Source organism: Poecilia reticulata, linkage group LG19 (assembly GCF_000633615.1).
Source record: "Poecilia reticulata strain Guanapo linkage group LG19, Guppy_female_1.0+MT, whole genome shotgun sequence".
Taxonomy (NCBI): Eukaryota; Metazoa; Chordata; class Actinopteri; order Cyprinodontiformes; family Poeciliidae; genus Poecilia; species Poecilia reticulata.
The window spans coordinates 20,907,296-20,919,581 of NC_024349.1; the positions used below are offsets into that span (position 1 = coordinate 20,907,296).

Here is a 12,286-nt window from a genome sequence, read left to right on the forward strand (position 1 = left end):
AAGGTAAATATTAGAATATCTATACCGAGTAGAAAACAAGAGAATTTTAAGGAAAACAGGCACAGAAAAAGATTTTTTTTTTTAAAGCAATAATTCAACCTTGTAGGTAATTTTTTATGAGTATTTTGGAGATCAAAGTAGGATGTTTTCAAATTGTTTTAATGATTATGTAAAGTTCTGAGAAAAGTTATTAAATGTAACTAGACATGGTAATGATTAATACAAACTTTTAGAAAGACAAAAAAAACACTTGTATGCAAAGTTCGGATCCAAGACTGTACTTGTACCCTATTAGTATAGGGTACAAGCTCTTCGTTTGAGTAAAAAGAATACAGAAAAAAAAGCATGTCAAGATTTGTCCTTTTTTTTTAAGCGAATTAATGGTGAAAAACCATACAGAGACATAGATTGCTCAGTTTAGGAGATGATTTAAAAATATGCCATTATCCAAAAATCTAGAAAATCTTCCACATTTTGCAGTTTGCAGGTGTAGCAAAGTCTGCAGAGTTAAATCAACACTATGCCGAGTCTATTTGGTCCTTATCAGAATTGGTGTTAATTTAACTCTTTCAGAGTTATTTCAACAAGAAATTTAGTCATTTTAACACTTGAAATAATTAAAACTACTCAAACTATTGTCAAAATAACTAAGAGTTAAATTACTATTATCAAGAATGTTTGTGAACATAAACCAGAAAAAAACTGGACTTCTTTTACCTAATGGGATTTTGCTGAGGAATGGTAACAGGGGGTGACCAACCAGAGGGCAGCTGCTGGACAGAACGCAAGAGACCAGAATGACGTCATTCTCTGGGAGACGGAACATTTTTCTTTGCTCTTGCAGAGTACAGACTGAAGCCTGTAGCTACATAACTACACCGCAGGATAACGAGAGCAGCTCTAACCAAAAGCTTCATCAAAAAGAAAAGTTTTAAGCCTGGCAGAAACAAACATTGGGAGAGGAGTCTTGTAAGGGAAACGCCTGCCTCCAGTTACATTCAAACAGAATGAACTACCAGTGAACCAGCAGTCAAAAAGCAGGAGTCTCCTTTTAGGAATCTACACTTCTTTTGCCAGAGAGTGAGAGTGATTAGTCAAGGATTTATATGTTTAAATTATATGTATGATTTAACTGTGCAGACAAGCAAATATTGAACAAATACAAGGGGGCACCCAAAAGTTTCCAGAATGGCGCTGCTGCATGCGCAGTTTTCGTTCTCAATCAGTGTGCCAAGCGGCGTTGATGTGGAAGGTTTCATCTACCCGCAGTAAATTTTCTTGGAAGAGCTGTTTTGTCCAGCCGTCGTTTTTCTTCATGGAGAAGTTCTACGAGCAGCGCGGCTGAAGCTTTGCTTCCTGCTCGGGAAAGAAGCGGTTGATCATCAATTGACATTTCACCATTTTTAAAGCGGGTGAACCACGAGTAAACTTGAGCTCGACACATAGCGTCATCCTTGTAAGCGGTCTTCAACATCTGAACGGTTTCCGATGCTTTTTTCACACTGATTGAGAAGGCGTGGTTGAACAAATAACTAGGGGCAGAATCGTGTACTACGAAAACTGCGCATGCAGCAGCGCCATTCTGGAAACTTTTGGGTGCCCCCTCGTATGACGTTTCCCGTAATTTCCCGCGGCGCTGCAGGATTTGGGATAAGCTGAAGATGTTTCATTGGGTTTGTTGAAAACAATTATTTCTTAACACATGACTTTTGCCCATTAAATGCTATAAACTTAAAGGTTGGATCATCTGAAAGTGAGTATGTCACGGCTTTGCACACTTCCAATCGATGATGTCACGGCATAGTCAAAAATCCAAAGCGTTTGTCCAAAATGACCGACGTTACAACCAGAGTACGAAAGAGGAAAACCAGCTTTTGTAGAAACCTGTTAGTTGACAGCAAGTGAAAAGGGCTGAGAGGGCGAGTGGAGGGGTTCCTGCATCCTGCGCTGATGGCCTGCAGGCTATCCTTCAAATGACCACCGCTGGGACAGTTACTGCTGCAATCGCAAGACACATTTACAGATCTCCAAGTGAGTTTGAAAATGTCATGTATTTGCTTTATGGTGAATGGCACATATCCAGACAGTAAAGCTGCGTTTGAGTCATCGTCATGGTTACTGTTGCTGCTGAGCCTTGCTAGCACGTTATCACATTTTGTCCAAAGTTAGAACTCTGCTTGCTTCGATATCATGCACACCGTGAAATCTCTATACCTTTCGCATTAGCCGTGCCGGACTGACCTGTAACCTAGCAACTGCTTGCTATCTTATATCTCGCACAAGCAGGCCATTAAAGAAAGCCACTTTTTCATTCCGAGCATGAACACTTTGGTAGATCCGTCCTCTCCCTCCCTGTTTCGCTCCGCCAGCATCCACCCGGCAACGCACAAAATGATCCTCCAGCAGAAAACGTGAATCATCACCGTTTGTGAACCTTTGCAGGAAGGGAATTCATACGGTTAAACTTATAACAGCCCATAATTAGTGGCTTTTTGCAGCTCTTACGAATCTGGCCTTTATCTCTCTCACCAGGATGAAAGCGTGTCTGCTGGACCTCCTGGTCAAAATATAGTTACTAATGGTGACGGGAAAAGGGTATTTGCCCCTTCACGCATTTCTTGTTTATTCTGGGGTTTTTTAAAAAAGATTTTCTGTAAATTGGGAGAAGAGAAAAGGGCAAACTGAACCTGGGAGTCAAACCCAGGTTCAGGACAAGTGAAAACTACAGCCTCTGCACATGAGGCGCACCATGGAGACGCCTAGAGCCCCCAATTTCTTYCTTTTTTTGTTTAAATATTTCAGACAAAAAAAATCCTACAGGCACATAAATATAATCTGAGTTTAAACAAACTATTGTTTTCAGATAGTGAGCCCTATTGGCCCCATGTGAGGAACCAACTTCCTCCAAATCTCAATACAAGTCATGTCATTAGTTGTTGAACAAAAATCAAGTACTTGCAATAACAGACAATTAGTTTTTTATTTATATCATTTATAAAAGACTCATTATATGAATTCTACTAAATTCTACTCTTTTTAGTAGTAATTTTGTAAATTGTTCATGTTCTTCCAAAATTTGTCCAGAATTTGACAAGTTTATTTCAAAAAGCCCTTTTTTATCATTTTAAAATGTATTTATTTCGAACATGATAGCAGTACAAAATAGCAGACATGAACAAAGAATGCAAAAGACACATGTTTGATTGTTGGAATGAGTTTTTCTGAAATGCTGTCCTCTTGACACTTGTAAAAGGACAAAACCCTTCCAAAAAGTTCAATTTTTAATCTTCAAATGTCAGACAGGACTTTGTGTTCACTTTGGTCAGGAATTATTCTCTTCTTGCAACTCGACAACGGATGCCACTTTTGCTCAGTGCATAACTATTCACTGGGTGAACTGCAGGCCTGCAGTTCTTGTTCTGGGTTGTGAACTCTTGGTTAAGACGTAAAACTGCTCTTGAAATAATCTCGAAAGGTCAGGAATACCCGAGAAGGTTCAACACTGTTTTTCAGAATTTCACTCTTTGTAAACAGCAGCTTTAAATGTGGTGTGTTGCTTTGTTAGAAATGGCTTTTGATTGATTGCTTTTCCTCATCTGCTCTTAAATATCTTCAGATTGGGGCATGATGCGTCTTAAAAAGATTGTTTTATCTTGTTAAGTTTGTAAGAGTTTCTATTTAAAGTTTTTTTTTTTGTATTCTACAGATCAGACAGAAATGTGACAAGAAAAACTGAATAGTGAAGCAAAACACGGAAATTAAACAAGGATAATTAAGGCCACTTTTCATTCAACACGTTCTCTGTCTGTAATATCAAAATATGCTTAGTGAGGTGTGAGACAAATCTGTAAGAAGTATTTTTAAAACCACTGTAATCTCGGGGTAATTTGAAAATATCTTACCTGCAATCGTTGCAGGATCTATTTCCACAGTGGAACCTGAAGCCGCTGTTCGGAAGATGCACATAAATTGTGTCACTCTGCATCACTGCTCTCCTCTTCCTCTTCCTCCTCCTCCTCCTCCTCATGTGTCTCTGAGCACATTGTTAAGACTCTCCAGTAACCAGATAAGGGAAGACGCCAGGGAACCTGGGCTCAGGCACTGGGAGAACAAGAAAGACGGGAAGCAGATAGAGGGGGAGTTTTAAGCCGGGAATGTACTGTAGCATGTGTGCATGTCTCTGCTCTACATGAGGATATATCTTTGAGGCTCCATACTTTCTGCTTTGGAGAGTTTGCTTTATCTTGAACAGGAAGGAGAGAGGACAAAGAGAGAACTGGAAGGAGGAGGAGAGCAAGGAAAAGAGTCGGTCTGAAGACTTAAGAGGAAGAAGAAACGGGAAGGAGGAAACTGGAAACGGGAGATAGGGGAGGAAAAAAAGCACATTGGTACTAAAATTGGATATAGCATATGAAAATAAAAGCACAAGTACAATCTGGAATGGCATGATAAAGAATCTTTATTTTCAAACTTATTGAAAGCGAGAGTAGTAATTGTGAATTACATGTGTGTGTATTAAGAGATCAAAAGAGCCGATTATAGAAAAGAAATCTTGTGCTTCTCAATGAAAATACATTTCACAAATGGTTTTATGGCATTCCCTAAAAAAAGTTGGTTCAATGAAGTATTGGTCGCTTATTGTAGACATGTATGCAACTGTTTTCTTTTTTAAATTATTTTCCTTCTATCAGAATTGCTTGCTTTTCCACTTGAGCTACATTGGGTTAATGCCAAAAATTATTTAAAATGGTCTCGTTTCTGTTTTTTTTTTTTTACATCCCAGTTTTCTGGAACTTTAACAGAATGGTTTTATGGAGAAATATTGTGTATTTTTATAAAAGCATGATCTTGACTAGAATGTGTAATTAATATTCAGATTAGTTGCTTGTTTCCAGTCACATAATATGGATTTTTTTGTTGGGCGTTTCAGTACATGTTCTGACACTTGGCTGAAATCTTGCAGCAAGCTGAGCAGGACGTTCTGCAGAATAAAACGAGAAAAAAGGCTGAATTTGTGCAGCTTGCATTAATAAGATGGTGTGTGGCAGACAGTGAATTACACTAAAGAAGAGAGAGCAGAATCAGAGCTGACTGGATATTCAAGCTGTCAAGATGGCAGATTTGTTGACTTATCTACCCATTTTAGAAATCTGTGCAAAACTCATTTATCTTGTTTCTCATTATTGATCTGTACGCTTTGGGGGAAAAAGAAATCATAAAACACCACCGTGCTGAAGGTGACCTCTAATTCACAGTTTGTTAAGCATAATATCTTTAAAGTTAAAGCTCCGTTTCTAAGAATACTTTGGTTTGTTAAAATGAAAACTGGATTATCTTCAAAGACGAGTTTCATTCAGGCCTAATTTCCAGTTTTCTTTGAGGACTGACATGCAGTTTCCAATTTATCTTTTTTTACTTCTAGATAATTTAATACATGAAACACAACAAAAACGTGCCTGAGGTTCTTTGATTGACGTAGTTTTAAATTTAACAGAAAATAGAGGAATTAAAAGAACATCATTTCTGCATATGAAATAATGAATCAAAGTAGGCAATGTTGGTCAAAGAGTTCATAGACAGACCATGCTGTTTGCCTATCACAGATGTCAATCAACAGAATACTTTCTAGAACTGGTAATATTGATTCCTGACTGGTTGGTGAACACACTAGTAACAGAAATAGAATAGAAAACCCTGCAATCACTTTAATTTGCTTCTCTTTTTACTGTAACCAAATAAAAGGTTTTCTTTTAACTGAATAATTTCTACTTTCTCGCTACAAACTATTTGGTTTGGAAATGATTTCAGTTGTTCACCCTGTCGGCACCCTCAGTGTGGCGTCCCTAAAAGCAGCTATGTTTGCAGAAGCAGCGCCACACCAGCTAGCGTCCACTTGGAGGGCTTTTCTTTGGTCCTGAGGTTAAAGGTCCACACATATGTGGGCCCCCTCTGACGGGTTTTATAGACGGGACACTGGTAGACGTTTCTGCTCTCCTGTTTGTCCACTGGAACGGCCCTGATGAAGATGACCGGCATGGCCGGGGTGAGCTCTTTCAGACGCGCATCGACGACCAAGCCAGTCTGAAACAAACAGAGAAGGGAGGAGATGTGAGGTGAGGATGCAGGCTTGTTATCACGGCAAACAGAAACGACCCGAAAACTGCAGGAAGTTTTCAGTCTTCCAAACACAAGGGTGAGGCTTCAAAAAAACAGACATCAGGATTAGATTCATTAATTTCTGATTCACTAAATCAGCTCCACGTTTGTCCAAGCCAGTGTCAAAAACATTGGCTTTCTTTGCAACAGATTAACTTTTCTTTGGCAATTCCTGCTCTGTAATCAAGAATGTCTCTTACATATCTCACTTTTTTCTTTTCACAAATATCCTTTCTGAAAGACTTAATTCTGTCTGAACAGCTTTGATTTATTCAATCCATTACATTTTCCAGTTATTTCTATTTTTTATTATTAGCACATGGAACTTCTGTAAATGTTATTGTCCTTTTTTTATTTTACTAACTCAATATGAGACATGCAGAAAGATGATAATTTTAGATGACTTTCACTGGATTTTGTAGCAGGGTATCAAAGTAAAAGGGGAATGAATCAACATGCATGTCACATTTTTAGGTCTTTATTGGTACATAAAGGTTTTGAAAACCTTTATGTACCATCGTTTTCCTTTAAGTTCAAAACAATGCACAACTTTGTTTTGGTCAATCACAGGAAATCCTAATAAATACACTGACGTTTGCAGCTGTAACTCTGCAAAGTCTGGAGAAAAAAGGGTGTGAATACTTCCACAAGGTGCTTATAACTAACAGTGATTAACCCGAGTGATTTTTGACTTTGTGTTTCAGAAGGCAGCACTGTGGCAGCCCTGGAAAAGCTGCGAGAGTTCGATTCAAAGTCGGCCTGCTCCCACAACATCCTCGCTAAACACAGCGAGTCTAAGTGGTCTGTCTCATTAATTAATCCTTCCACACTTAGCGCCTGACAAACACAAGTTTCTCCATGAATGCGCAGCGACTTTTAGGGAGGAATATAAATCCCGATGACTTTGGTAAAAGCCGAGAGGACAAAGCTTAAATTGCTTCTGCAGTTGCTCTCGAACTTTAAAAGATGTCTGTACCCTAAACAGTCCATGTTTGTTTGGGCCAATGAAAGTAAGTTATTTGGGCTCCTTGTGAYGGACTATAAAATAATTTAATGACCGTTTAAAAAACAAAACAAAAAAATCATATTGTTTGGTCTCCCGACATACTGACGGAGCAAAGTATTTATTACAAAGCTGAAGTACTCAGGACCAATAAAAGCGGCCCATTTACATAAATACATATTGTTCCGCAGTGTGATGCCTGCGTCTTTCTGTGCAAGGTGCAGCATTCGGCCGTCTTTGATGCATAACCCCCGATGAATGAGACGCGTGGCTCATTAATATAGATGAGTAGGTTTATCATAAATCTTTGACTTTTATTGCTTCATAGAACTGTGTCCAGATGGAGTGCTGCTCGCTCTCTTCGCCAGCGGCTCAGAGCCGGCCTTCGGGGCCGAGAGGAGGATGTGCGCAGAGGAGAGGAGRMGACGAGTGGAGGGTGTTGGAGCGCGAGCCCGTCTCTCCGGCTGTCTATTTGAGCGCGGCTCCAACTTTAATGAAGAAGAAGGAAAAAAAAAAAGAAACACTCCTCTAAAGTGTGATCTAAGTGTTCGAGTGCACACTCTGCACATTCCCTAATTAAGAAGTCTACGGGGATACTCCTTGAAAGCTTGGTGCATATACAGTGGTTGAGTGTATGTAGATAGATGGAGTCCTGGGAAGCTGAGTAATGCACTGCACTCCACCAGCTGAACACAAGCAGGATTTAAAGCAGAAACTGGAGCCACAGAGGGAACGCCGAGACTCTCCTTGGGGTTCATTCCAAAGTTAATTTACTTGACTCTGTTTAAAGGGGCATTTTGAAGTTAACTCACCTTGTGTTCCCAGTGTCTGTGCTGCATCATCGAAAAGTACAGTGCAGGTACTTATGCTGCGATATAACTTATGCCTTTTGCAAAACGTAAAAAGAAAGTGGGCCCCATTTCAATCCTGGAGTTTTCGAAATCAGAACATAGGAGCTATGATTTGGTTTTTACTGGGTTTACCAGGTAAACTTCAGGTGCAATTTATCCTTGAGTGCACAAAAAAATACACCACAGAATCCATTTTGTCTTTATTTTTTAAAGGAGAATAAACTAAAGAGTAAAAACTTTATTATCATTAACTTTTAGGAATCCTGGTCTGTTTGACTTCATCAGACTCACATCATTATGAGGGACGTCTGTTAAACTTTTCCTTAGAAAGTTTCTCCAGGTCATTGAGTTTTATAAGATTGAGGTCTAGATATGTTTGTAACACGTTGATTGTTTTCTTTCTCAACCATTCGATTGTTCTTGTGAAGCTGTGTTTGGTTACTTTGGGTCAAACTTTAGCCGTCAGACAGACACTCTCATATGTGACTGCAGAATATTTTTGTATACAGTTGATGTTTGAATCCCAGGACCTACGTCACAAAACACGGAGCGACTTGACATGGACTAATCTTCTCCCCATGAACTGAAAAGACGAGGGAGAAAATATATAAAGAGTGAAGACATTTTAGGTGATTTTCTGATGGAGTGCAGCTGTGAGAAGAAAACTGAATGATTAACAGAAAACATACAGAGGAAACCAGGGAAGCAAAGACACGAGCTGCGTTTCCTTTACAATTGTGCACAAAACTTTGTCAATATTCTGCTGTCAAAAAAACAAAACAATTTTGTGATTGCAATGTTTCCATTAAATAAGAGACGCAATCAAAATCACATTAATAAGTCTGTTCATGTGACACGTCATTAAGAAACATGCCATGATCTTCCAGCCACTTCCTGTCGTTTTCTTCTTTGTGGTTTGCACCAGTGGCAACATCAGGCTGCTGATCATGTGACTCGTGAGATGCAAAAAAATAGTTTCCATTGCAGTTTTGCCAAAATAAATTAATTTAGATATGGCCAAAAAAAATAAAAAATATCACCTCATCCCAGGGCCAAAATGTTTTTTTTGTTGTAAATATAGCACAATTATGTGGTCAGTGGAATGCAGCAGGAAGCTGGAAAAGTGTACAAACCAGAAACAGAACGCAACACAAAACAAAAACCTCAAGGTCAGGCAGGTTTCAAAATAAATCAAGCTACGAGAGAGAAAAATCTTCTGCAACTTGCATCGGGATATAGTCGCACTTAAAATATTTAAAGTGCACAAATGCATTGTGGCTAGTTAAACGAAAGAATGAACTGAACACGCATAAGTCATAAATCAATTAATAATAAATGCAAAACAAAATGTCCAATGATTTGTGGTGACTATAAATCACTTGTAAAAGTCTGTTGCTCCTTTTTCAGTTAAAATCTGAATAAAGATTGGCTGTCAAATTCAAAATAAATCAGAAACAAGAGGTGTCTGAGTATCTCCTGTGCGATACCTGTGAGTCCCACCGTGCTCCTTCCATGAACAGTCCGTGGACGTACGCTCCTTCACGAGGCGGAGAGCTGAAGTCCTCCCGGTTCTTCTTTGTGACATCACACTGCAGGCACATGCTGTCGAGAGGCCACTCGTTCCTGTCGGGAAGGTAACAAAAACCAGTTATTCTTCTAAAGCTTGAGACCGTTTGTTTAACATCCTGACCGACTCTACCTCCTGGCCATGGCCTGCATGATGGCTGTGAGGAAAGACTGGGGGTTGAAGAAGCCAGCCAGCCACACCGCAGGGGGTAAGATGAAATCCGCCGACCAGGCTTCGAGCTCCTTGACCCTGGCCAGGAGGTCGTTGAACCACAGAGTCAAACCGGACGTGGAGGGATACGCTCGTCCGGTCCAGCTGTCTGGCACGGCGTCCAGGAAGATGGCGTTCTGTAGATTCTCCATTTCGCTGGTCATGGTCAGCTCTCCCTGATCGGCGAACAGCACAAGACAGAGATGAGCTAAAATCTTTTACCATTGTTTTTAAAAAAGACAGAAAACAGCTCTAGAAGGACACATCAACTAGGCACTAGTTAGTTCTTGCCAAAACCAGGACGCCTCGATGTTGACCCGTCCTGTGAAGCTCGAGGTCCAACAATGTTCCCTCGTATTTTTGAGACATTGCTGTTTTGTTGCCTCAACGTACACATCACCAAGATGTGCCAAATGTGGTATTTAAATGTAGCAAAACTACATTTGAATAGTAAAAACTAACTTTCTGAAGATGTTCTTTGTTCTGAGTTGTGTACAAATCACCAAAATATTTGGTTTTTATGAATCAAGTCCTGATTTGTACTCTTATTTTACAGATCTCTGTGTAGAAGAACATCAATTAATCATACATGGAAGTAGGAGTTAGACTTCACAGTTGAGTTTAGACTATAGCTGTGCAATCACACAATAGGAGAATCTGGACATTCGGTGAATGAAACCACAATAGTCGGGGGGGGGGAAATCAATTTACAGGAAGGAGGCCAAACACCTGGAGGCCTTGTGCAGAGAAAACAATCTGGTGCTCGGCGCGAAAAAAACAAATCAGATGATCATCGACTTCAGAAGGTCATGACCTGAGCACAGACTCCTGCAGCAGATAAAGTGGATAGCATTAAGCTATCCCCCATTTGGACCACCACCGGGATGCTGAAACGGGTAAACAAAGAGCACCGTACGGAGAGGAGCTGGGAAGGTTGTTGCCGTGTTCCTACCTGCTCTCCTGGTTCTGTTTCAGGGCAGCTGCAGGAAATCTGGACATTTTCAGGGACTCTTCAAAACCTTCCCCATTAACATTTTATTAAACTGCTGCCATCAGACAAAAGGTAATGAGATCAAAACTGCTACACAGCTTTCCAACTCAAGTTGTTCACATGCTGGAACTGCTGGTAAGAATATGCACTTCACATTAATTCACTTATTTTATACCGTACTTTTTTATCCGTGTTTTCAATCATCCGCTTCATGATTTTTCACACTAAAATGCCACATATCTCAAAGAAACTTTCCCGTATCTCATTTAAAATCCATAAAAACAAACTAATTAACTCTGGTTATTTACCAATTGCTTAAAAAATAAAGAGCAAATGGCATAAAGTTGAATTTGTGGTTTGATGCAGCGGGAAAAGACAAGTGTTTTCATTGCAGTTAGTCACACACTGCTGCTAACGTGTGTGTGACTTTCATTGGATCACTAATTTATCCCACCGTCCCGCACAGCTCAAAAATCCTGACCAGTTATGACCGTCCGACTGAAACAATATGTAACAGAGAGAGCATCAAGGCTAACACCCTGATAGCTCCTACTTATTCCACCATGCAGGCAAAACATGATTCCATTTTCTGCTACAATAGTCGACACGACTTTTAAATCACTGAAGCAGTTTATTGAAGCTTGTAGAGCCGGGAGATCGAAGACTCATAACTCCTGAGAAACACGTTGACACATTCCCCCCCCGCCCGTCTTACTTTTTCTGTTCGGTGTTAACAGATGAGTCAGCCATGTATGACACATTGACACAGATGTCTCCTTGGTTTTTAGTCATCTCAAGCCACATATAAAAAAAACTCTGGCTTGTAGCAGTTTCCACATGGGCAAAATCTTTCAACTTCATTGTATTTAATTGGAGACTTATTCAACAAATGTACACAACATAGTGAATAGATATCAACTCTTTCATGCATGAATTATGATCCTTTGTGTCAGGATTTTTTTTCCTTTTTTATTTTCTTAAGGCATAAAAAAGCAGGAAAGATACATTTGTAAAAAAAATATATTTTTTTTTAGGTGCTGAATTATAATTTTCTCCAAATACAAAGTTGTTATTTGAAAAATACATCAGTAGTATTGTTCTTTAGGGGTTATCTGATGTCACAATATTTTTTTTTTTACCTGCAGCAGTCATCTACAGTAGGAGGGACAGGGTCAGTTGGCATGCTCTTTTGACTGTCGGCCATATTGGATTTAACAAAAAATAATTTATTGCATTTGCAGCTGATGACCAGTAGTTGATAATGTATTTTATGATGCACTAGTGTCCACTTCAGTGGTCTGTGTGCATTTATAACATAAAAATCCACAAGAAGCACAAGAAAATAGCTTTTAGATAGCTGTCCACTGTAGTGACCACTATGTATGAGAGAGTTAACAGGAAGGGAAAGGATGCAAAATGTTCAAAATCTCTCACCAGAACCCCTTTGCCATTTAATGTCAGATTCCATTAAATAGCTTTTGGCAGAGTGCAAACAGTATATTTAATGG

The 12,286-nt window shown here is 39.5% G+C and overlaps 1 protein-coding gene and 1 long non-coding RNA gene across 12 annotated transcripts in view; one reads left to right on the forward strand and one right to left on the reverse strand.

Moving 5' to 3' along the window:
* Positions 1-1,776: 1,776 nt before the first annotated feature.
* Positions 1,777-8,342, forward strand: LOC103481915 (uncharacterized). The gene is made up of 3 exons (XR_536362.2): positions 1,777-2,031; positions 6,861-6,957; positions 7,488-8,342. It is a non-coding gene; the product is annotated as an uncharacterized LOC103481915 (long non-coding RNA).
* Positions 4,436-12,286, reverse strand: part of dnah9 (dynein, axonemal, heavy chain 9) — a 163,485-nt gene continuing 155,634 nt past the window's right edge. For all 11 annotated transcript variants that reach the window (XM_008437723.2, XM_008437721.2, XM_008437724.2 and 8 more), the window contains 3 exons: positions 9,710-9,963; positions 9,498-9,633; positions 4,436-6,081 (listed from right to left, as the gene is read on the reverse strand). In XM_008437723.2, coding sequence (XP_008435945.2) covers positions 5,854-6,081; positions 9,498-9,633; positions 9,710-9,963 — 618 coding nt within the window. In that variant the 3' untranslated portion in view covers positions 4,436-5,853. The remainder of the gene's footprint in view (positions 6,082-9,497; positions 9,634-9,709; positions 9,964-12,286) is intronic.